This window comes from Grampus griseus (assembly GCF_964374135.1).
Source record: "Grampus griseus genome assembly, chromosome: 10".
Lineage (NCBI taxonomy): Eukaryota > Metazoa > Chordata > Mammalia > Artiodactyla > Delphinidae > Grampus > Grampus griseus.
This window is the reverse complement of record NC_139004.1, coordinates 101,634,944-101,660,803: the sequence shown is the minus strand read 5'-3', so window position 1 is coordinate 101,660,803 and position 25,860 is coordinate 101,634,944. Positions and strand designations below refer to the sequence as shown.

The 25,860-nt window shown below is 51.7% G+C and overlaps 1 protein-coding gene across 1 annotated transcript in view; it reads right to left on the bottom strand.

Annotated features, from left to right (window-relative positions):
- The window catches only part of NUP210 (nucleoporin 210), a gene marked incomplete at its 5' end in the record, with an annotated part of 98,567 nt that overhangs the window by 40,546 nt on the left and 32,161 nt on the right, over positions 1 to 25,860 (bottom strand). The window contains 7 exons of the mRNA XM_082662779.1: positions 1,788 to 1,961; positions 3,985 to 4,206; positions 10,382 to 10,527; positions 21,149 to 21,347; positions 22,860 to 23,015; positions 23,979 to 24,116; positions 25,009 to 25,149. Of these exons, the coding sequence (XP_082518905.1) occupies positions 1,788 to 1,961; positions 3,985 to 4,206; positions 10,382 to 10,527; positions 21,149 to 21,347; positions 22,860 to 23,015; positions 23,979 to 24,116; positions 25,009 to 25,149 (1,176 nt within the window). The remainder of the gene's footprint in view (positions 1 to 1,787; positions 1,962 to 3,984; positions 4,207 to 10,381; positions 10,528 to 21,148; positions 21,348 to 22,859; positions 23,016 to 23,978; positions 24,117 to 25,008; positions 25,150 to 25,860) is intronic.

The following is a 25,860-nucleotide window of genomic DNA, read 5'->3' as shown; positions in this document are numbered from 1 at the left end:
CCGCAGGAACTCTGGATGTCACTGTCATCACTCAAAGGAGGCAGCTGCACAGCGGGTGGGATTCAGGCCGGGCCTGAATCCGGCTCCCCGGCACACACACGGTGTACCCAGCAAGCCGGGTCTTCCAAGCATCCAGACTTATGTGTTGTCTTTCTTTCCACAAGGGATAATTTGCTGAGTACATAAAAGTGATTTAAAATGTAAAACTTTCAGGACATTCATCTCAATAGCCCCCAAAGTCTTTTCCTGAACACACAAGGATTTTCACCTTAGGGAAGATGGTCAGCCGCTCCATGACATGCACACCCAGGCCTGGGACGGGGAGGATGCGGCACCATGGCAACGAGCCTGCGGAGGGGCCCTGGGCTCTGAGCCCGGGTCTCCTCCCGCAGGAGGATGCTCCCTGCAGGCCCGCGGGGCAGGGGAGAGGGCCCTGAGCCGCACACACAGACTCCTCACTTTAACCAGTGCCGGCGAGGCCCCAGTCCTCACGGGACCAGCGGAGGGGCTCACATGCCTCAGAGCTGAGGGGTCAGTGAAGCCCCCCACGATCGCCAGAGCAGCGGGAGAAAAAGCTGAACCAAGCTCACAAGGACAGGAGGCCCAGAGGCACCGGCCAGAGGGTGGGCTTGTTCCCAAGTCCCAGGCCCTGGAGTCTGGCGCCTCCCCTAGAGCTTCAAAGGGATGCAACTTGACCAAGCAGCAGCAGGAGCCGACTCCCAATCTCGCTGCCCCAGGCAGGCAGCTGGACACGCCCCGGGGCTGACTGCAGGCTGGGGCTGGGAGAGAAGCATCTGCAGGGCTGCCAAGGAGGCACCGGACTTGGAGCTGGACAGACGTAGGATCTGCCTGCGGGTCCAGCCCTCAGGGACGAGGAGCAAGACACACACAGCGGTTCTGATCACTGTGTGGGCAGCAGGGTTGCAGAGACCCTGGGCTGGCCCCGGGGCCTTTGCACTTGCTGTTCCACCTGCCTGGGGCACCCTGAGCTTGGCCCCTCTTGGCTGGCGCCCCGAGCACAGGCGTGAGCCTGTGTGCCCTCCTCACAGGGGCCTTTCCCTATAGTCTGAGGTCCCCTGTCTCCGCAGGGCTTCGCACCCGCCCATCTACCACGTCTGCTGTGGGCCTCCTGTCGGCTCCAAGGCCCGAGCCTCGCCTGCCCTGGGTACTCTGCGTTCCAGAACCTGACGTGTGCCCAGCACAGGGGGTGAGATCCAACAAACGTATGCTGAGGGATGAGAAGAAAGAAGCCTGGTTCCCTTCCGAGAAGGGCCGCAGCCGGCCAGCAGGACGTGTGCACGCCTGATCCTGACCAGGGGGCTTCCAAATCCTCCACGTCCAGCCGTCCGGTCTCGAGGGTCTCAGGGGTGGAGGCTGGACTGCTGTCACCTCACATCCCTGCTGTCAGGGACCCCAGTGACTTTCTTCCCTCTGCTCGCGGTGACCTTGGAAACACAGCACCATCCCCCGCACCGTGGAGAAGGCTACCGCCAGCCACTCCCTCTGCAACTCCTGCCTTGAGACAAGAACCCCACCTTAACAGCCTCGAGCCACACAGGAAAGCGACGAGATCTGTACAGACCGCCAAGTGCCCACGCAGAGAGGCGGCAGAGTCCGGGCGCTGCCACCAGCAGCTGTGACGCGGGGGATGCCCCACCCCTCCAGATCCCGGGCCTCATGTGTCACACGCAGACGAGTGCCCACCGGACAAGGCGAGTGTAGGGCTGAGGGGGCAGCACCGGGTGTCGCCTGGCCTACCCACGCCGCCTCCCCAGAAGGCCACTCACCACCTGCTTGTTCTGCTGCAGCAGCGGGCAGGACAGGTCCAGCTGGGGGCTGGCGTAGACGGGCGCCAGGGTGAGCCTGGAGGGTGGCGCACACACGAACTTCACCACAGCAGGCTCCAGTGCCGGGAAGGGGTTCGTGATGCTGGGCCTGTTCCCCACCGTGAGGGCGACGACCTGGCAGAGCAGAAGCAGCCGTCAGACACCCCACGCCCGAGTCCCTGCTCCGCTGGGAGCCCCCGGGACTCAGCGTGCTCTTCTGCAGAACTGGGATGGTGGTGATGCCCGCATCCCAAGCGGGTTACGGTGGTCCAGCGCCACACGCCCAGGAGAGAGCTCCCTCAACGTGCAAGAGACCTTCCGACAGGGGCCCTGGCGCCCTCTACTAAGAGAACAGAACCACTGCCGGCTCCTGGGCCCGAGGAAGAGGTGGGTCGGGGGAACACCATGCAGCTTCCCGGGACCCTATGAAGACCCCAAGGCTGATGAGCAAATAGACAAGCTTGTGCGTTTTGAATGAGGAATCCAGAGTGACTTGAAGACACCCATCACAACGAGGTGCAGGCGCCGCAGAGCGTGTCTGATGGACTGAGCCCCTGGGGAGGGACCAGCTGAGGGCTACGGAGGGCGGGGCCGCTGAGCAGGTGCTGGAGCCACAGCCCTGCCCTCCTTTCGCCTCTTAGACAAGCTCAGCTGGAGGCTGCAAAGACGGAAATTAAAGGTGCAAGAAAAGACACGGAGATTTATGTTTGCTTTCAGAGCTGGGACCTCAGAAATCAAGCCCGGCCCCCATTTTACGAGCAATACGGCTCACGGCCGGTTCTGAGGGAGCGGCCCCCGGCCCCTCAGTGACACTCACTTTCACACGCCAGAACAGTCCGGTCCAGAAGCCCCTCAACCTTCCTGACCACGAGGCAGGACAGAGGGCAGTGTCCTGGGTGACCCCCAACACCCCAGGAAGCGACCCCAGAGCACCAGGGTAGGGGGCCCTCAGGGCGACCCTGCTGAGGGTCCAACCCCTACCGTCCGAGGGGGACACAGATGACTGAGCCAAGCCAGGGCTAAGAAAGTTCTCTACGTTCATTTTTGACTAAGTTTATTCTTGTTGTGGTATTTATTATTTTTCTTATTCTTCAATTGATTTTGTAAAAAAAAACAATGAAGCCAGTGGAAGTGGGCCTCTCACTGTGCCTCTTTTCCGCTCACACCAAGCCAGTCTTGGTGTGGCCGTCTTCATAAGGGTGCCTGGGGGCCGTGTGTGTGTGTGTGTGTGTGTGTGTGTGCGTGCGTGTGTGTGTGTGTGTGTGTGTGTGTGTGTGTGTGTGTGTGTGTGTGTGTTTTAACATCAACTGACATGCTCTGTACTAGTAAATAAACACAGGTGTTCTTCACTTCCCCCAAGAAAGGGGCTCTCTCTTATGTCTCTTGATTCACGCTGGCCTCCTCACCCCTTGCGTTCTGTTTCCGGGCACCCTGGGAATGGAGGGTTACACCCCTACTATAACCAGACGAGTGTGCAGCCCTGAGCCTGGGACTGCCAGGCACAGGGGAACGGAGGGGCGAGCTGCTGCTCTATCCAGCCGATGCCGGCCCTGCAGGGATCACAGGTGCACTGTGCTCCGTCCACCCAGGCTAATTTTTTTGGTTTTCAGCATTAAAAAAAAAACCAAGACACTCCATACACCTGAAGCTAATATAATATTGTAAATCAACTATATTTCCATCTAAAAAAAAGATTCCGGAGAAAAAAATATTGGGATTCTCGGCTCATCCTGAAACACCGAAAGGATCTGCCCACCCTGGGTCTGCAGTCCCACTCATTTATAATACTGATACTTGCCTGACCCTGGAGGCCTCTGACTTTGCGAGCCCGATCTCAACCCACCCGGACTTGACAGTGGGGAGTGCTGACGCCCTGGACCAAGAGATTGCCCCGGGTGTGGAAAGAGAAGCAGGACTGGCCAGCGTGTAGCGCGGTCCCAACTGCCACACCCCGCTAGGCCCAGATGGTGCTTACTCAACCACCCTGATCCTCAGTCTGCCTGTCTGTGAAATGGGTACAACAGCCACGGCTGTCTCTCAGGGTTGCCTCGAGCAGTTAGATAAAATAATGCTGCGAGGCACAGCAGGGTGCTTGGGGGACGTGACTTTCCATCCCTCGCTCTGGGCAAGGCTGGTCTGGGGGTGGCCCCCCGCTCACCTGCTCGCCCAAGACCTGGCAGGTCACGAGGATCCAGTGTTGCTGGTGATTCCGGGCGGCAGGGGGCCCAAAGAGAGCCAGACTGACGCTGTCCATGTCCTCAGAGGTGACGTTGCGGAAGAACTTGGAAGGCTCCAGGACCCAGGGTCTGGGACCCCCCTCGAAAAGCATCTCTTTTGAGGAGCCGAGGGTCACCAAGGCGACAGAGGAGGGGTCCACAGCCTGTGGGAGAAAAGAGGGGAAGCGTCAACGTCTCCCTGGGAGAGGCGAGCCTGCCAGGGCTGGGGTGGCTCACTCTCTGGTCCTTGCTTTACTTGGTGCTGGTTGTTCCGCCAGGAAATGATCTGTTTGGGCGTCTGTCTCCCCAGCTGGCCTATAGGCTCATTAAAGGAAAGGCATGTCTGTTTCCTCTTGTATCTGCAGCGCGATCTCAACCACATGAGAAATGAAAGACCTTACAGACAAACTGAAATATTTTTAAAAGAGTAAATTACAACTACACTGTGACACTATTTCTCTGCCATCTGATTAGCAAAAATCCAAAAGTCTGAGCACACACACTGCCGGTGAGTCCGTAGGGAAACACGTACTCTTTTATAAAATTAATTAACTTGTTTTTTGAAATATAATTGACATGTAACATTATATTCATTTCATTAGTACAACATAGTGTTTTGATATTGGTATATGTTGCAAAATGGTCACCACAATAAGTCTAGTTAACATCTATCACCACACAAAGTTACAATTTTTTTTTCTTGTGATGAGAACTTTTTTTTTTTTTTTTTTTTTTTTTTTTTTGCGGTACGCGGGCCTCTCACTGTTGTGGCCTCTCCCGTTGCGGAGCACAGGCTCCGGACGTGCAGGCCCAGCGGCCATGGCTCATGGGCCCAGCCGCTCCGCGGCATGTGGGATCTTCCCGGACCGGGAAACGAACCCGTGTCCCTTGCATCGGCAGGCGGACTCTCAACCACTGCGCCACCAGGGAACCCCAGATGAGAACTTTTAAGATCTATTCTCTCAGGAATTTTCAAAAACAGTATTATCGAGAAACGTGTTCTATCCCGCTGGGGAGACAGGAAAATGGCACAACCCCAACAGAGAGAAATTTGGCAATATCTACTAAAATGACAGTCACATTTATCCCTTGTCCAAGCAACATTCCTTCTAGGAATGGACTCCGAAGATATGCCTCCATGAATATATAAAACATACACACAGAGCTAGGCATTACAGTATTACTTTTAAGAGTAAAAGCTTGGAAACAGCACAAACACCCACCAGCAGGGGCCTAGTTAGGTAAACTGTGGTCTATCCATACGATGGAATGTCAAACAAAGATCTTCCCGTGTGGATGTCGAGAGATTTGCAGGTTATTTTCCAAGCAAAGAAGCAAAGTGCAGAACAGGATATCTAGCATATTACCCTTGAGTAAGAGAGGAACGGGCAGGGCATAAGAACATACAATCGTTCTTGCTGACTTTTGCAAAAAGAGACACTGAAACTGTAAAATGGAAACTAATCAAAATAGTTTTTGACAAGAGGCAGGGAAGGGATGGAAGTGAGGCTTCTGGGTGTACTTTGAATACAGGTTTAACTTGGGAACCACATAAACAACTTAGACAAAAAATAAGGTTAAAAAAAGCAAACCCTGGGTCTTCCCTGGTGGCGCAGTGGTTGAGAGTCCGTTGAGTGGTTGAGATCCCCCGTCCAAGGCAGGACCTCCTGTCACCTGTTACCTCCCTTCCCAGCTGGACCGCCCTTCTCACCACCTGTCATCACTTCCTGTGTGTTCTTAAGTGCATTTGCTTCTCTGTCCCCAAAGCTAGAATGAAGCTGTCACTCAGCTGTGTGACCTTAAGCAGGTTAATGTCTATAAGGCTCAGTCTCCCGTCCTATAAAATGGGTACAATGAGAACCCTGCCTCATGGGTTATCGCAGATTCAAGGGGGCATGGATGGGAGCCCTGAACACACATGTAGCATATGCTCAGTAAATGGCCCCCACTACTGTCAACTGTCACCCCCATTTTGCAGATGGAAAGAGTGAAGCCCAGCAAGCAGAAGCAACTCGTCCAAGTTCACCCAGCTGGCGGGCCCGGGTCTGTTCCGACTCCAGATGCCCTGCTCTCACCCGTCTCACCACCACAACCAGAACAGCTCTGCTATGGACAAAGTAGGTCACTGTAAACCTTGCAGGAGGATTTCTTCCTGACCAGCCCAATAGAAAGACTGTGCAAAAGTACCACATGTCCTATAATTAAAGCTGGAGAATGATCAATTATCACCTTGCTGTGCAATTCTCTTCCCATCCAGGCATAAAAGCGTCACCGAACCGTGTGCCAGGGAGATAGGTTAATAATCAGCATGGCTAATGAAGGACACTGATAAATCGTACTGGGGGCGTCAACACGCAGATACCAGGACAGGCCAAGCAGGAGAGGAGGGGCCCCGTATCGCAGTCGAGACCTTCTCTCTCAGGGACTCAATTTCCTGGTTTGCAAAACAGGAGGGCGTCTGGTCATCAAGAGGCCCTTAGCACCAGCAGTCTGCGTTTCCAGGAGATGGACTACCCGCCTCAGTCCAGGATCCAGAGAAAAGGAGAGGGGAGGGGAGGGGAGAGGCAGTCAGAGGTGACAGTCCCCACCCCACCCCCCCCCCGCCGCCCCGGCACCTGGCTGACCCAGAGGCTCCAGGGTGCACAGCCCACGCTGATCATCACCGGGATGAAGGAGGCAGGCGGGGACCCCAGACCCTGGCACTCCAGGCCCCCAAAGGGTAACCCGCAAGTGGGGTGACAATGTACCCCAAACTGCTGCAGCCAACCAGGCTGAAGAGGAAGTAGTGTGTTGGCTGTGAAGGGAGTTAGGGAACTGGCAAGACAGCCCCCCTCTGTCTGTGGGCCAATTAGACAGAAGAGGTTACAGGTAAGTCGGGCCGGGGGGTGGAGTGGGGGGCTGGCGAGTGGCACCTGTTAGATCTGGGGAGGGTCTTTCTTCTGCCATGGGGGGCATCCTTACAATGTGCTTCCAAGACACGGCCACTCACCCTCCCCACCAGCAGCAGGGGTCTCATGGGTGTGACTGTCCTTCCCTGACCTCACCTGCTGCCCACTGCTGCATGAGAACATCCAGCTCTAACCCTCGCTCGACCTGACCCAGGGAGCCTCCAGTCTCATGCCTCACCCCGAGATACACACACGCCTTCTGGTGCCCCACCAGCCGAGCTTCCTGCCTTCACACTCTCGTTCTGCTTCTGCGTTCACAGGTGACCTGTGCCCACAGGACTCTTCGTTACCTCTACTACACTTACTGCGTCTGTCTGCACGTCTGCATTCCTCACAGATGGGCAGCCTCCCAGGGCACAGAGGGTGAGATGTTTCCCTAGATCTGTCTCCCCACCCTGAACCTTGTACTAACAAAGCACCAGGGACTGTCTGCAGAGTGAACTGGCAAGCACAGGCTGGACAAGAACTGGTAGCTGCCCTTCCAGTTTCCACACTCCTCTCTTCCTCAGAGAAAGAACTTCCATTTTATTAGGGTGGTAAATTGCCCAGCTGAAATGACTCCCTCGTCTCTTACAGCTAGCTGTGGCCAGCAGATGAAGTTCCGGCCAATGAGGTGCAGGTGGAAGCTGCTCTGTTAAACTTCTGACAAGGCTACTACAGGAAACTAACTCGGCTCAGAGATGAGCTCTTTCCCCTTCTGGCTATATGGAATGCAGATGTGATAGCTGCAGCTCCAGCAGCCACCTTAGAGCATGAGGCAACTTTGAGGATGAAATCCACATATTAGGACGATGAAGTAGAAAGACAGAAACCTGGGTCCCTGATGACTACAGAGCTGCCACACTAGACCTGTGTGAAACCTCTCATGTGAAAGAGGAACAAACTCTCTATTCACTGAGCCACTGTTATTTTGCGTTTTGTTACTTGCAAATACACCTAATCTTAACAGATATCAAGGCACAAGGAAGATGAGAGAAGAGACACATATCCTGTTCTTTTCCCTATAATTTCTCCAGTCAGGAAGCCACCTTTACTGGGGACATGTCCACCTTATCTTCATCCTTACATCCCAGCTTGGGACAGTGAGCTCAGGGGTTGGCCCCTGATGCTCCAACAAACACCCAGATAATCAGACCATGTGGTCACCTGGACAAGCACCCAGGAGGGGTCCTGAAGAACCTCCTCCCCAGGCTCCATCACACGGCTGGCTGTGGCAGGGCCTGCCCAGGATGACCGCTGCCATCTTAGGGATTTTAGTTTTCTCTCAGCCCTGCTCCCTGAGCCCTCTCACCTCCAGGGTCCTGATCAGTGAGAGGATCTTGACCTTTCAATTTTACGCTGCCATCTTTCCTTCCTCTGCCCTCCCTATCACCCTTTCAACGCTTTACTTTTTCCATGGCATGCATATACAAAATACATGACTTACTAGTTTATTTACTGTCTGTCTCTACCTCTGTCTCTGCTACAATGTCAGCTCATGAGGAAAAGGATTTCTGTGTGGTTTTTTGCACTGTTGTACCCCTAACGTTTAGAGCAGGGACCGGCACCTATGAGTAGGTATTTATATATATTTTGGTTTGGGGGATCAGGAGACCTTGGATTCAGCCCTAGCTAGGTAACCCTGGACACATTTCCCCACTCACTCCTTCTAAATTAAACAACTCTTCTCAAAAAATTAAAAACAGAACTACCACATGACCCAGCAATTCCCATAAATCCTTATGGGCATTTATCCAAAGGAAAGAAAAACACTTACTTTAAAGGAAATCTGTATCCCATGTTCATAGCAGCGTGATTTACAATAGCCAAGATATGGAAACAACTTAAATGCCCATTAATGGATGAATGAATAAAGAAGATATGACATATATATAGATATAGATATAGATACAGGTATATAGATATAGATATAAAAGAATATCATTCACCCATAAAAAGAAGGAATTTGCAACATTGCCATTTGCAACAACATGGATGGACCTTGAGGGTATCACACTAAGTGAAATAAACCAAGACAGACAAAGACAAATACCTTATGATCTCACTTATAAATGGAATCTAGAAACAAAAAAACAAAAACCACAAACTCATAGAAACAGAGAACAGACTGGTGGCTGCCAGAGGCAGGAATTGGGGGCAAAATGGGTGAAAGTGGTCAAAAAGTACAAACTTCCAATTACAAAATAAGTGAGTCCTGGGGATGTGAGGTACGGCATGGTGACTCTAGCTAATAACACTGTGCTGCATACGTGAAGGCTGCTAAGGGGGTAGATCTTAAAAGTTCTCATCACACACACACAAAACGTGTAACAATGCGTGGTGATGGATGTTAACCAGACTTATCGTGGTGACCATTTCCCAATAGATACAAATATTGAATCACTCTGTTGTCCTAAGGAAACTAACGCAAGGTTATATGTCAATTATATCTCAATAAGAAATCCACAACAGCCCTTGGTGTCGTCTGCTCTGTGCCCAGGGCTAGGGGTGCAGCGATGAAGAATTCTTATGTCACTGAGCTAGCTTCTAATGGCTGAGGGGGAGAAGAAAATGCATCCCAAATCAAGGGGACCAGAGCTATCCTAGCGGATGGGACTGGTGCCCGGGAAATGCAAGTGCTGACTGGCCCAGCCTGGGAGGCCCGCCCCACGATCCCCGGGCCTCCCGAGCCAGGCTGCCTGGCCGCACGCTGGAGGAAGGGCCAGGGCTTCCTTGTTCACACAGTAACAGCTAACCCTTACTGAGCGCTCAGTACCTCCTAGGGACGGTTCTCAGCCCACCTGGTTCGTGAGCTCAGCTCATCGTCACCACAACCCTGGGAGGCAGGTGCTGTATTAGCCCCATTTACAGGCAGGGAAACTGAGGCCCAGGGAAATTACATCAGCCAAAGTCACAGACTTGGTGCTGGACCTGGATTGAAAGTCGGGAGTTGGTGTCAAACAAAGGCAGCATGCTCTGAGCAGGAACACTCTAAATGCCTTCTGCACGAAGACGCATGGGGGACCCAGACGCTGACGGTTACCTGGCATCAGGCGAGGGGCACATCCAGACCTGACCCAGGCCCCGAGGCCCCAGAATCTGCACCACGTGCCAGGGCCATTGTCCCCACGCCAGGGTTCTGTGGAGACCCTGCAGGGTGAGTCTCTACTGGACCAGGAGCCCCTCTGTCCCGATCCGTGTGGGAATCATTTCATCCACAAGGATGTCGGCGCTCACCGTCTGCCACCAGGGAGGCCCTGCCCCTGCTCCATACTCCTAATTTCAGCTTGACAATCACCTCTGTAGCTGTCCCAAAAGCTATTCTGAACAATCAGTGTTTTAACACACATTCACCAGAGCAGATGGATAATTTGCACCAGGGAACGGGGGGAGGGCAGGGCCTGGGGCTCACCTTGAGGGGCAGGTAGGCGGCAATGGTGATGCGGGCGCTCAGGTGGATGTGGCCGTGCTTGTAGCTCACGAGGAGCGCGGTGTAGCCCTGGGCCTCTGCCCTCACCGTGACACCGCTGCAGTGCTCAGGCCCCGGCCGCAGCCTCCCTGCAAGAAGAGAACCACAAGGTCACTGAGACCTTGCCTCTGCCGGGAAAGACAGGACAGGCTGACCGCCCTCTTCCATTCTGGGCTTGAAACGAATCTTTTTAACTTACCATTTTAAAGTATAATTCCCATACCAAAGAGCACATGACACATTGTAAGCACACAACTCACAATTTTTCCCCCACAAGCTGAACACGCTCTGTTTCCAGGACCAGGATCAAGAAGCAGTACGACCTGCACACTACCCCTGGGATCTCCTGTGGACCCTTCTGGTCAGGAGCCCCGCCCCAGAGGAAAACCACTGTTCACTGACTTCTAAGAGCACAGCTGAATTCTGCTGGCTCTGGACTCCATACGAAGGGAACCGCCTTGGTACCTGCCCCCTTCAACTCAACACTGGCGGTGAGATTCCACCTTGTTTCGCACGCTGTAGATCTTCCACTCACATTTGCGCGTTACACTGCCGTGTGAACAGACGGCGGTTGCTCCACGCTACAGGGACCACGCGGGGCTGCGACGCGGCGCGCTGCTGTGCGCGTGTGTGCGTGTTTCTTTGGGGACGTATTCGCCTCTTCAGAGGGGTGCACCCCGAGGAGTGGGAGTGCAGATAGTGGGAGTGTGCGCTCAGCTTCCCTCATTATCGCCAATTACCTTTCCAAAATGGCTGATGGACTTACACTGCCTCTAGTGGCTGTGAAACATCCCTGCCAATCCTTGGTAAATATTTTCCATCTTTTATTAATTTAAAAAAATTCTGGTAAAATACACATTAACATAAACTTTTACCACGGTAATAACGTTTCCAGTTCAGTGGCATTAGGTACATTCACACTGTTGTGAACCACCACTCATCTCCAGACCACTTCTCATCTCGCAAAACTGAAACTCTGAACCCATTAAATATAACTTCCCAACTCTCACCCCCTCCAGCCCCTGGCAACCACCATTCTACTCTGTCTATATGAATTAATGCTGCTATAAACATGAACATACAAGTATTTCATCAAGATTCTGCTTGCAATTATTTTGGGTATACACCCAGAAATGGGATTGCTGGATCATAGAGCAGTTCCATGTTTACTGTCTTTTTCTTTATTTTTTTGGCCGCATCGGGTCTTAGTTTTGGCACACGGGATCTTTCATTGCGGCATGCAGGCTTCTCTCTAGTTGTGGCGTGCGGGCTTCTCTCTCTAGTTGTGGCACGTGGGTTTTCTCTCTCTAGCTGTGGCACCGGGCTCCAGGGCACATGGGCTCTGTAGTTTGTGGCATGCGGGCTCTCTCACTGAGGCCCGCGAGCTCAGTAGTCATGGCACGCGGGCTTAGTTGCCCCAGGGCATGTGGGATCTTAGTTCCCCGACCAGGGATCGAACTCGCGTCGCCTGCGTTGGAAGGTGGATTCTTTACCACTGGACCACCAGGGAAGTCCCCCACGTTTAATTTTTTCAAGAGCCTCCATACTGTTTTCCACAGTGGCTGCACCATTTTACATTCCCACCAACAGAGCACAAGGGTTTTAATATCTACACATCCTCAGCAACACTTGTTTTTTTTCTGTCTTTTTGCTAGGAGCCATCCTAAAGGGGTTTAGGTGGTATCTCACTGTGGTCTTAATTTGAATTTATATCATGATTACAGATGATCTTTTCATATACTGGTTGGCCATTTGTATATCATCTTTAGAGCAACGTCTATTCAAATCCTTCATCCATTTTTTTCATGAGGTTATTTATTATTGTCAACTTGTAGGAGTTCTTTATATATTCTATAAATTTATTTATTTATGGCTGCACTGGGTCTTCGTTGCTGCGCAGGGGCTTTCTCTAGTTGGGGCGAGCGGGGGCTACTCTTCGTTGTGGTGTGTGGGCTTCTCCTTGCAGTGGCTTCTCTTGTTGCGAAGCACCGGCTCTAGACGCCTGGGCTTCAGTAGTTGTGGCGCACGGGCTCAGTAGTTGTGGCTCGTGGGCTCTAGAGTGCAGGCTCAGTAGTTGTGACGCACGGGCTTAGCTGCTCCACGGCATGTGGGATCTTCCTGGACCAGGGATCGAACCCATGTTCCCGGCATCGGCAGGCGGATTGTTAACCACTGAGCCACCAGGGAAGCCCCATATATTCTAGGTATGAACCCCATATCAGACATATGATTTGCAAATATTTTCTCCATTCCATAGGTTGCCTTTTATTTTTAAGACTTTTTTAGAGCAGTTTTAGGTTCACAGAAAAATTAAGAGAAAGGCACAGAGATGTCCTACGTACTCCCTACCCTCATATATACACAGCCTCCCCCATTATCAACATCCTCTCCCAAAGTGGTACACTTGTTACAACTGATGCTCCTACACTGACACACCACAATCACCGGGAGTCCACAGTTCATATTAGGGCTCCCTCTTGGTGTCGTGCACACTATGGGTTTTCACGAATGTGTAACGACATGTATCCGTCATTACAGTATCACACCGAGTATTTTCTGGGCTCTCTATTCTATTCCATCGGACTGTAAGTCTGTGCAAATGCCACTCTGTTTTGATTACTGTAACTTGTAATAAGTCCTGAAAATGGGAAGAATGAGATCTCCAAGTCTGTTCTTTTCTCAGCATTGTTTTTGCTATTCCGGATCCTTTGAGATTCCACATGAATGCTATTTTTCTAAATTCATTTTACACCTAAGAGTTCTTTTGGTGGAATCTCGAGGGTTTTCACATATAAGATCATGTTATTTGCAAACAGGTAAGTTTACATCTTCCTTTCCAATTTTGGGTCTTTCATTTCCTTTTCTTGCTTAATAGCTCTGGCTAGACTTCCAGTATTATATTGAAGTGGTGATAGCAGGCAACCTTGTCTTGTTCCTGATCTTAGGGTAAATAAAAGCTTTCAGCCATCCACCATGGAGCATGATGTTAGCTGTGGGTTTTTCTTATATGGCTTTTATTATGTTCATGTAGTTTCCTTCTATGCCCAGTTTGTAGGCTGATTTTACCATAAAAATGTTTTGAGACTTGTCAGCTGATTCTCCTGCATCAATTGAGATAATCATGCGGTCTTCTTCCTACATTCTGTTAATGTGATGTATCACATCAGTTTTAGACTACTGAAACAATGCATTCCAGGCATAAATCCCACCTGTTCACGGTGTTTAATCCTTTTAATGTGCTGCTGAATGCAGTTTGCTAGTATTTTGTTGAGGATTTGTCCATCCACGTGCATAAGGGATATTGGTCTGTACTTTTCTTGTAGTATCTTTGTCTGGCTTTGGTATCAGGATCATGCTAGCTTCACAGAATGAGTTAGGAAGTGTTCCCTCTAATTTTTTAGAAGAAGGATAAGTGTTAGTTCTTTAATTCACCTGTGCAGCCATCAGGTCCAAGGACTTTCTTTGTCAGGAAGCTCTTGATTACTGATCCAGTCACCTTGCTAGTAATGAGTCTATCCAGATTTTCTATTTCTTTGTGAGTCGGTCTAGGCAGGTTTTGTATTTCTAGGAATTTGTCGTTTTATCCAGGTTATCCAATTCATAAGAGTACAATTGTTCATAATCCTTTTTATTTCTCCACAGTCAGTGGTAATGCCTCCACGTTCACTTCTATTTTAATAATTTGTCTCCCTTTTTTTCTTAGTCAGTCTAGTTAACAGTCTGCCAACTTTGCTAATCTTTCCAAAGCACCAACTTTGGGTTTTGTTGATTTTCTCTATTGCTTTCCTATTCTCTATTTTATCTCTGCTCTAATCTTTATTGTCAGCTTCCTTCTGCTAGCTTTGGGTTTAATTCATTCTTCTTTTTCTAGTTTTCTAAGCTGCACAAAGTGAGGTTATTGATTTGAGATCTTGTTTTGCAGTGTAAGCACTTATAGCTATAAATTACCCTCTTAGCACTGTTTTGCTGTGTCCCTAAGTTTGGTACATCCTGTTTCGTTTTCCTTCATCTCTAAGTAATTTCTAATTCCCCTTGTGATTTCTTTGACAAAATTGTTCTTTATGAGTATGTTATGTAATTTCCACAAATTTGTGAATTTTCCACTTTTCTTCTGTTACTGATTTCTAACGTCCTCCCATTGTGGTTGGAGAAGATACCTTGTATGATATCTACCTTTTAAAATCTACTAAGACATAAGTTGTACTCTAACACGTGGTCTGTCCTGGAAAAGGCCCCACGTGCACTTGTGTGTTGTGTTGGTGGGTAGGGTCGCATGTGTCTTAGATCTGGTTGCTACACTGTGTTGTTCAAGTCCTCTACTTCCTCGCTCACCTTCTGTCTGGTTGTTCTATCCAATCCTGAGAGTGGGGTATTGAAAGCTCCAACTATTATTTAGAACCGACTATTTCTCCCTCAGTTATGCCCATTTCTGCTTCATATATCTTGACGATCTGTCATGAGGGGTGAAAATGTTTACAGTTTTATTTTCCAGCTGTACTGAATATACAGTGTTTTCTTTGTCTCTTGTAACAATTTCTGATTTAAAGTCTATTTGTCTGATGTTAGTATAACCACCATGCTCTCTTATGGTTACTGTTTGCATGGCATGGACTGTCTTTTTCAATCCTTTCATGTTCAAATTTTGTGTCTTTTTTTAAATTTATTTTTTATTTTTGGCTGCATTGGGTGTTCGTTGCTGTGTGCGGGCTTTCTCTAGCTGTGGCGAGCGGGGCTACTCTTCGTTGTGGTGCATGGGCTTCTCATTGCGGTGGCTTCTCTTGTTGAGGAGCACAGGCTCTAGGCACACGGGCTTCAGTAGTTGTGGCTCGCGAGCTGTAGAGCACAGGCTCACTAGTTGTGGCACACAGGCTTAGTTGCTCTGCAGCATATGGGATCTTCCCGGACCAGGGCTGGAACCTGTGTCCCCTGCATTGGCAGGCGGATTCTTAACCACTGCGCCACCAGGGAAGTCCCAACTTTTTTGTGTCTTTGGAACTAAAATGAGTCTCTTATAGATGGCATGGCGGGATCATACATTTTTATCCATTCTACTAATCTGCCTTTTGTTTGGAGAATTTAATCCATTTACAGTTAAAATAATTACTAAAGACATTTCTTTTACTCTGCTGTTTGTTTTCTATACGCCTTCTGGCTCTTTTGTCCCTCATTTCCTGCTTGGCCATCTTCTTTTGCTCTTAGCTGATTTTTTGTAGTGAATCATTTTACTGCCCTTCTCATTTCCTATTGTGTATATTCTATGGCTATTTTCTTTCTGGTTACCGCAGGATTACATTTAACATCCAAAAGTTATAATGGTCTAATGCCAATTTACACCAGCTTAACTTCAATAACATATAAAAACTCTGCTCCTGTACAGCTCTGACCCCACCCCCTTTCAGTTACTGATGTCACAGAATTACACCTTTATGCACCGTGTGTCCCAAAACAGACTGTGTTTTTTAAAAATACATTAGTCTCTTAAATCAAAAAACAAAAAGTGGAGATACCAACTGAAGTTACAATAGCACCAGCTTTTCTAATCATCTGTGTATTTACTTAATTTCTTCACAGGGCTTTGTCCTTCATTTAAACCTGAAGGATGCCCCTCGTTGCAGCCAGGTCTGGTGGTAAAGGTCGCTCAGCTTTGGTTGATCTGGGAAGGTCTAAATTTCTCCCTCAGTTTTAAAGGACAGTTTTGCCAGATATAGGATTCTTGGTTGACAGCTTTTTTCCTTCAACACTTTGAATACATCAAGCCCACACCATCCGGCCTCCAAGGTTTCTGATGAGAAATCTCCTGATCTTACTGGAGAAAATCAGATGAAAACTAACTTTCTCGGGCTTCCCTGGTGGCACAGTGGTTGAGAGTCTGCCTGCCAATGCAGGAGACACGGTTTCGTGCCCCGGTCCGGGAAGATCCCACATGCCGCAGAGCGGCTGGGCCCGTGAGCCACGGCCGCTGAGCCTGCGCGTCCGGAGCCTGTGCTTTGCAACGGGAGAGGCCACAACAGTGAGAGGCCTGCATACCACAAAAAAACAAAACAAAACAAAAAAAAACTTTCTCTCAGCTCTACAGATGCTAACAATGTACCTTCACACCCAGGCCAGGTCTCTACTCGTCTTCCATGCAGTTTCTTCATATGCATTACTTCCTGGAGCCGACAGTTCTTAGAACTGATAGTAAATGAATTCCCTTTTTTTGTGTGTGTGTGTGAAGAAGCGCTCTTTAATTGCGCAGGGACGGCCCACAGGTGTAGCAGGAAGGACCACACAGAGAACACCTGGATTCCAGGTCTAGCTTTGCTCAAGCCAAGGGGTTCTTGCTGAGTTACTTGTTATAGGAATCATCGCAGAGAGCTAGGCAAACAGAAGGCATTTGTGTTTTCCTCTTTTAATCCCTAGATCAATTGTTTCCAGACTCCAGTATTTTCCAGACCAGCAAAATTGTTCACTTTGTCTTATTGGACTGCTCGGTGAGCCGCTGGAACAGATACTAATCATTTGTAATTAGAACATCAATTCTTTGTAGGTAAGTAGGTGTCTTTGGGTTGTTTTAAAAGCCCTTTAATAGTAGTTTCCTTTAACTCCCAAAGAGACTAAATATTCCTCCTGTTATTTTCTTGCCTCTATCCTTGTGCCAGTAAGGCTTTTTCAAAAAAATACAGAGCACAGAGGAAAATCTGGGGCCAATGAATTCCCATTTAAATTCTATTCTCATTGTTTCCTCTGTGTGGGTTAGTTGGATTGTGAGCTCCACAAGGGGAAGTTCTGGAATCACCCCTCAACATCCCAGGTTTTCAAATACTATGCGTTCGACATAATAACAAAAATTTAATAAAGATACTTACCTTACCATGTCTTATGCAACAGAATATTTTCCTGTAGTGTCGTGATGTCAGTTGAGTTGTAGTATTATTTTGAGACCAGAGTTTAAGGAAACAGAATTTAATATTTCAAGTGTCTATGTTATGAGGTCTTTAGAAGCCAAAAATTATTACAGATTTTCAAGCTAGAAATGAAAAGGCCACTGGATTATCCGACAGTTTTCATTTCGAATAAAGTAAATATCAATCTTGAATAACCCACATAAACAGAAAGCTCTTTGGGTCCTTTGTTTGTTTGTTTTTGTTTTGTTTTGTTTTGTTTGGTTGGTTGTTTGTTTGTTAAAGAGTAAAGGGGTCTTGAGACTGATTAGTGAGAAAACCACTGTGGTTTATCCCCAGCTGTGACTGGTCTGTTTCTTGCTCTGACCTCATAGGTGCCACTGTGATGTATTCACAGAAAACCTACAGAAGTCCCTGCTGGGCCCGGGTTTTGGGTCTTTATAGCCCAGGAAGCTGCCTTTGGTGACCTGATGGCATTGGACCCACAGTTGGCTTGTTTTTTGCTTTTTACCGCTGTTTTGTTTATTTGTTCTTTTTTCTCTACTCTTTTGTTTTTCATTTTCTTTGTTCTTTTTCTCATTTTATCTGAATTTTTTTTTGTATTTTTAGTACAGTTAGTATCGTTAGAATTGTTGGTATAGTTAGTGTAGGTAGTATTTATTAGCACAGTAAGTATAGTTAGCGTTGTTAGTTAATATTGTCACTTAGTGTACTTAGCAGGTCACCATGGTGCAGGGCCTCACTGAGGCCTCCCTGCTGACAAGCAGGCTCGTGTGGACTGTCCCAGGCTCCTCAGGACCACTGGCCGAGGTAGCTTCGCCAAGGTGACATTGGCCCAGATGGCCATCAGGGTCGTTAAGGAAACTCAGCAGAGCTCCTCCAGCCTCCAGGCACTTTTCCATGAAGTGCACAGCATGAAGGTTTGAAATCACCCAACATCATAAAGTTATCTGAGGTGACTGACCGGAGGAGACCTGTTGGACCATTTACAGGCCACAGGACACACGGAGGCCCGGGGCACATGGGCAGCTGGTCTCTGCCCTGCAGCACGGCCACCAGGAGGGGATCGAGCCTGGGACCTGAGCCAGGATATCTCCTCTCTGAGGATGAGATGGACACGACAGCTGCAGACTTGGGCCCCAGCGTGAGTTCACGGGCAGAGGAGCCTTGCGTCCCCACGCGGCTGGACGGGGACAAAGTGGGCGGCCTGAGGAGTGCCAGGAGTCAGGGCAGAGGCCAGAGAGCCCGCTTGGTCCCCCAGCCAGCCTGGAGGCAAGGACCACCACCTCCAGCCCAGCCCTGCGGCAGGGCCCGGGGCCTCCCCTGCTCTCACAGCACCAGCTGCCACACTGGAGCCTCAGAGAAAGCCGCACGCCCCCAGGGCGGGACCCTCCTGGGCACCCTGACGCTGGGACCCCTGCCTCGCCCTCTGGCAGCCAGAACCGGCAGCGGGTGGCTGGGAGATTCTCGAACTTTATCAGAAAGCATCTACGTTTCAGGCTGCCGGGCAAGAAGTGTCACAGCAAAGTGAGCCCAGTGTGACCCCTTTTGGACGGCGGAGGAAGGGCGGACCGCATTTAAATGCAGAGCAAGAGGACGCGGAGCCAGGAGCCTGGCGACGCTCCCGGGGCCATGTGGGGCCACGTGGGGCCATGAGGGATGCATCGTGCTGCTCTGAGCACGTGTGGTGTTTCTCTGGGGGGCGTATGTCCGCATTTCTGTCGGGTGTGTCCCAAGGAGTGCAGGATCTCACCTCCGGTCCTCAGCACCTATGTTCAGCTTTCGTCACTTCTGCCAACTATCCTTCCCCAAATGGCTGTGTCGAGTCACACTGCTACTCACAGCTGCGCTGCATCCCTGCCAATACTTGGTATTTTCCACCCGTTTAAAAAATGCCATTCTGGTGGAATTTTAGTTTTCTTTCCAAACATTTAGAAAGAAATCATGCTGTGAAGCTCCGCAGACCTGTCCCCTAGATTCTGCAGCTAACACTTGTTTCTGTTTCTCTGCTGCATATCTATCCACCACCTCCCCATCCATCAGTCCATTCCACTTTCTTACGCCTCGAAAAGTGAGCCGTGGGGCTTCCCTGGCAGTCCAGTGGTTGAGACTTCGCCTTCCAATTCAGGGGGTGCGGGTTCGATCCTTGGTCGGGGAGCTAAGATCCCACGTGCCTCATGGGCAAAAAAACAAATCATAAAACAGAAGCAATATTGTAACAAATTGAATAAAGACTTTAAAAAATGGTCCACATCAAAAATATCTTAAAGAAAAAACAAAAAAATGAGCCGCAGGCATCAGTACGCTTCATCCTAAACGCTTTCGCACACACAGAATTATCTGCAGGTCAGTATTTCTTTAGGGTTCTTTTTCTCTTAAGGTCAAATTTACACAGGTGAAACGCACAGATCTGGAGCGGAGCACGCCAGGAATTCTGACAAATGCAGAGCTGGGACCTAGGACTGTGGAACCCAAACCCTGTCCACTATCCTTTATTCCGGGGACCTCCTGGCTGCAGCCTGTGGGCGCCCCTCCAGGACGCGCGTGGGGGCCGGTGCTAGCAGCAGGCTCCTCTCCTGCCATTGGTGGGCCTCTCTCTCCCACACTGATGTTTGCTTCCACCCTAAACAGTGGCCTCACTGGGGACACAGTCCATAAAGTCCAGTTTCTCCTGGACAGTCAGAGAGGATGCAGCCGCACCTCCAGGGAAGGATGTGAATGCAATGATGTCCAGGGACGTTCTGTGACGTCCGAGCAGCTTCACGCTCAAACGGCTCTGTGAGTGCCGACGACCACGGTGGCGGCGTGGAAAGCCGCTCGGTCCCACAGGCGAGCCTACAAACACCTCTGCCGTCAAGCTTCCTGAACTCTGCCAGCATCACGTGGTCACTCCTCTGCTCCAAAACCAGCGGTGGCCCCCACTTCTGGCCCCTGAGGTCCACGCCCCCCCAAGCCCCCCGTGATTCCGGATTCAACAGGTTCCGCCACGCCAGGCCACTGTGTGCACAGACCCCCCACGGGTGTGCCTGCGAACGCTGCTCCCCGCCCACTCTAACCCTGCCCAGAGCGTACTCCCCATCAGTCCTTGGTTTTCGTCATCTGCAATCGGAGGGCACTCCCTGGGTTGACTCCCCTGGGAGGCCCTGCTTCCCGGGGGACTAAGGATCCAGGGTCAGTGTCAGACACACCCAGCTCCATATCCCTCGTGGCCCGGGAACCTCACGGGACCTTGGGCAGCGCGACGCAGCCTCAGTCTCTTTGTCTGACACGTGACCCAACCACAGCCCCTCCTCCCACGGTGGCTGTGACGCCTGGTGAGGTCACGCACGCCAAGTGCACACACCACGCCCGGAAGGGTTGACACCCTATAAGACGGTGGCTGAGCATAGCTGCCACCATCACCACCAATATCACTGCCCAGCCCTGCAGGGGGTGCTTGGCTTCGATGGCCCTGGAGGGATGGACCATGCAGTCACTAAGGTGTTATAATTCTGTAACCCGTCAGAACCCCTATTGACAGTGTATCCTGAGCACCTGTCACATTCCAGGCACCACGACGGGCATGGTGACATGCGCCTCTACTTTGGATGACACCCGTTTTAGAGATGTGGAAACTGAGGCTCAGAAAGCCGAGTGACATGCAACCACATGGCAGTAAGGTCCAGACCACTGCTGATGGTGGACAAGGGGACAAATGCCATTCCTCAGGCTATGACCTTGCTGCTGGTTCAGCCCCTGAATTAGGAAGCTAGGGCAGCCCACGCTGAGAACCCAGGCCGTCGGCCCCGACCCTGCCGTCCGGCAGCCGCTCACAGCGCTGCTTTACCTGGGAGCGGCTGGAACACGCCCTGGTTCTCCATCTCCACCGCCAAGTCGAAGTGGGAGCAGTCGCTCAGCGTGACCACCTCGTCAGCCCCACCGGGCATGAGGCCGTGGATCCTCAGGGGCAGCTCCAGGCTCTGGCCCATGCTGGCCTCCACGGGGCACGGGGCGAACTCCATGCCGCTGGGCTCAATCACGTACACCTGGAGGACAGGGGCGTGCATGGTTGGCAGGCTCCTCGGAGGAGGAAGAGCCGCTGCTCAGCTTTCCTGAGACCCTGTGTCTGAGCACTGAGGACCCATCGGTGAGAAGCCTGAGCTTGGGGGACACGATGGTGTGTACTGGGGGCAGGGAGACCTTCAGGACAGAGCCGTCAGGGAAGGCCTCCCTGGGAGGGTGCTGTAGAAGCTCAGACCTGGGAGCCACGTCAGAGGCAGCCAGACAAAGGTCTGGGAAGACGACACGGTCCGTGCAAAGGTCCTGAGGCACATACGGCTCAGCACATTGGATGAACATGAAGAAGGTGAGTGTGCAGGGTGAGAGGGGCATCACCAACAACAACACTAATACTTACACCACACAAACTTTTCACACACTAGGCTCTGTTCCAAGAACAGAATGAACTCATCCCATCCTCTCAGCTTCCTTGTTAAGAAGGTTCTATTATCAACCTGTCTGCCTGATGAGGAACCTGGCCCGGGAGGTTAAGAGCCTGCCCGGCTGGAGCACGGTGGTGTCTGGACCAGGCAGTGGCCCTGGAAGCCAGGTTCTGACCACTACACATGCTCAGGAACTGTCCTCAGGCTCTGGGCTGAGCAGCCAGGTGAGAGGGGCACATGTACTGCGATAAAGAAGCTTGGGGGCAGGGGAGGGGGCAACCTGGTCCCAGATTATCCAAATACTTGACAATTGTGCTGCAGTTAAGGGGTCTCAGTTACAACCCTCCTTACACGAGTTACATGGATCTTTAGGTAGGTGCGTGTGGATCGAGATAAAAAGAGGAGAAACGCCTGTACGTGAATGTCCCAAACAGTGTAGGAGAAGGTTGGGGATGGACGCGCTGCATACGGAGCTTCCATGTCAGCCCTAAATGAGGTAATAAAACAGGCTGAGATCAGGGTCAGTCGGTCAGGAAAGAGTTGGGGTCCGGAGGCCACCAGGTGGGGCTGGCAGAGGTTCGGCTGCAGGTGGCCACACCCACCTTCGGCCTTTGCTGAGATGGTCCCATGTCACTTGGGACGAACACCAGGTGTAGGGGCCCCGTGCAGGGACTCCCGACTTGGACCTGAACAGGAGTCAGAGGAAAGGAATGGGGCCAGTCTCTTGGAGTCTGGGAGCTTTCCCTTCACTGTGAATTTACAACCCAACGCCCAGTGGCCCTTCCAACTTGGAGATTCATAGCTTTCAGGTTGGGGGTATCTTCTAGAATGACTCCTTTGAATACCTCGTGTCTCTGTGTCCTCTGGTCTCCCTTCCAGAAACCCGGCTGGTTCCATCCCTGCCTGGTGTGGGATGGGACGACCATGTCCCTGAATTGGCCATGAGCTCAGGGGCAGGGCTAGACCTGACACCCAATGCCCTCACCATCACCACCAAAGCCAAGTGCAAGACCGAGGGCGAAAGGGTGTTTCTGAATTAAGCCTGAGGCTGGTTAAGATGGTGGCTGCAGACCACCACCCGAGCCTCCCCGCGGCCGACCTGGCCCAAGGTCTTACCTTCATCTCACCGAAATGTAGCGGGTTCTGCACATCATGTGCCTGGATCACACTGAGTCCAGTGTCACTGCCTGTGGTCATCACGCCCTTGACAGTGACCGTGGCAACCACAGAGCTCGAGGAAGACCAGCTGAAGTTCCCACTCCCACCGTGGGCCTGGGGAGGGAAACCATCATCAGGTCAGCCCACCTGCCCGTCCCTTGGTCCCCCTCTCTCTCACACGCAGTCGGCATCGCGCCACCACGTGGTGACATGTGGCATCAGCCAACGTCTGGCTGGCACTGCCTCTGCCCCTCGCTCTCCCCACCCTGTCTCTTTCTGGTCCTCATATTCTGGGGACCTTGTGGCTTACACGCGCGTATGCAAATGCCCATGACGGTGGCCCCAGGACCCAGGGGCACCTCCCGAGCTCAGGCTGGAACGGGAAGACCCGTGCCCCAGAGCCGCGTGCGGGACTCGGCTTCCCAGCCCACTCCTGACATAGACCCCTGCCCGCTTCGAGTCATCTGCCATAAAGTCAAGGACAGTCCAGAGGCTTCCAGACCAGGGGCCACCATCCCAGGACCCTAGAGGGGCCAAGAAGGTGACACACCTGAGTGAAGAGGCAGTGGGTCCCAGTACCCACACAGGACACCTGTCCTCACTGCCGTGAGAGAGCAAAAACTGATGGGACGGAGCAGGCCACATGGGCTCCAGCCCCGACGGGCATCGGGTCCTGCCACTAACGCCAGGTGGGCACGTGAACAACGAAGACCAAGAACACCTTAGATGTGACAGAGTTGGAGACGCCTTCCCCTCGAATTCCAAATTTTTCTCTAAAGATCTTTACATTGTTTCCAGAAAACAAAAATTTTTTACAAAAAGAAACGTGTGGAAGTTAAATCCATGTTCAGGACTTTCTTTATCATGCTTTCTTTACTATCTTTCAAGGTTTTTTCCTAATTACCAAAATACACTGCTGTGATAGAAACCTCAGACAATATAGAAAGCATAAAGACTCTGATTTTGAATTCTCTCCTGACCACTAGAAGGTAATTATAGTAGAAACAGAATGGACGTAAAGCCCCAACCCCATGGAGACACGCAAAGGAATGCACCCAGATGGGGTCTCACGGTTACCTTTATCGTGTACTGATAGGCGCCCGTCTTTGGTTGCCAGGGAAACGTCAAGATGCTTGGATAGAGGGTGATGGGGACATGGATTTCCACCTCCTGCTGGTTCCACACAGGCACCCGCAACGTGTGGACACCTCCATCCTGCAGGGGGGGAGGGTGCCGTATGCCACCATGACAACCAGGTCAGCACTCAAGCAGGGCCCCGCCCCTCCCTGGGGACTGGTCCCCAGGTAGATTTTTCAGTTGTGGGGGAGTGGGAAGGAAGATGCCAGGTACCCTGCGGCCTTCTCCATCTCCATGGAGACGGCGTTTGGTGGCTCTGCAACAGCCATTCAAATAAATGCTGCTTGACTGCCTCTTCACAGCACCCCTGACGGGATGGACGTGGTTATCCCCAGTTTACGGATGGGGAAATCTAGTCATGGGGCGTGACAGCAACTCGCCCAAATCCTCCAGAACGGAAGCGGTAGGAGTCTCCCTTTGGTAGGAATCTCTGCCTGGTTCACAGGCCGTTTCTGCCGCTGCCAGGTCCGGGAGAGGCTTGTGTGGGGTAGGAAGATGAGAACACCCACGCCAAGCTTCCAGTCAGTAAAATCTGCTCCCACCGAAACCGACTGGCCTTTTAAATACAGGGGGAAATTTTAAAACTTTGAAGAATCCAAGCACCCAAAACAGCCAAAGAGATGCTCGTGGGTCCTGGTCAGTGCACGGCTGGACACACGGGCCCGACACTGCTCCCGGCGAGGGATTCCACCCCCAGGCCCAGAGGTGCAGGCTCACTTTTACAGGGGCCAGCAAAGGGCAGAGGGAGAGGAGCTCTGGCCCAGCACAGGGACAGGGGACAGGCAAAGGCCAAACCCCCCACCCCCAGACACCACTGTGAGCCCAGAGCAGGAGGGACCCCCGTGGTGCCCACGACAGCAGTGCACACTTGGGGTCCCGACTCCCCCGGGCTCATGTCCAGCCTGGTTTGACATTTCCGTCTGCGAAGGTCCTGGGGGGGCTGGGGGGGCCGAGGGAGACGCCAACTTGCCTGGTCCACCACAGAGGTGAGGGCGGCCTCGATGGCTGTCTGGCCCCTCTTTGTCGCCCTGACATGATGGTACGACCCGTTCTGGGAAGAAGCCAGAACCTCAAAGAACTCCGCAGGGAGCGTGGTTTCGATGTGGATGTTCTGGAAGGTGAAGCAGGAAGGTGAGAGGAGCTTCCAGGACAACTCAGGGACGTTGGGACGCAGGAAAGAAGCCGTGTGGCCCCAAAACAGCAGCCAGGCCCTGGATCTGAGCTCTGAGTGCTCTGGCCTCTGACCTCTGACCCCTCCCAGGCTGCCCTCCCCTCGTGACCCAAGGACCTGGCGCTCCCCAGCCCGAAGGCTACTGTTGGCTCTCAGACCCTGCGGTCCCAACAAGGAAACCACCAAATACAGAAAAGGACATCAAAAGCCCTTAGAGCTAATTTCACACAAAATGGTGATCGACCGAGTCTTTGTCTAGTAACACAAGGAAGGCAGTGGCTTCGGCAGAGAGGCTGAAGGGGAACCTCGCCCCCTCCTCGAAACCTCAGACCCCACGAGGAAGGTCGGAGATTCTCATGATCCTGGGAATTTCTCACAAAGGACCAAACACGGCCGAGACTGCTTTCCACCTGCCCATTTGTGATGCTCTTTCCAGAGCCAGGAAGCGACTGAGCTTGGCCTCAGTCAAGGGGCCTTCCGGACAGGTTGCAGGTATTCCTGGCCCTGAGGCTCTGCAGCGCTGTGAGGTCCCCGGGCTAATGAGGAGGGGCAGGAGGGCAGCGGGCAGACGCCACCTCCGCGGCACTGCCTTTGTGACCCTGCTGCCAGGGGCCTCCTCTCCCAGCTCCAGCCCTGTAGGAAGCGGGGCCC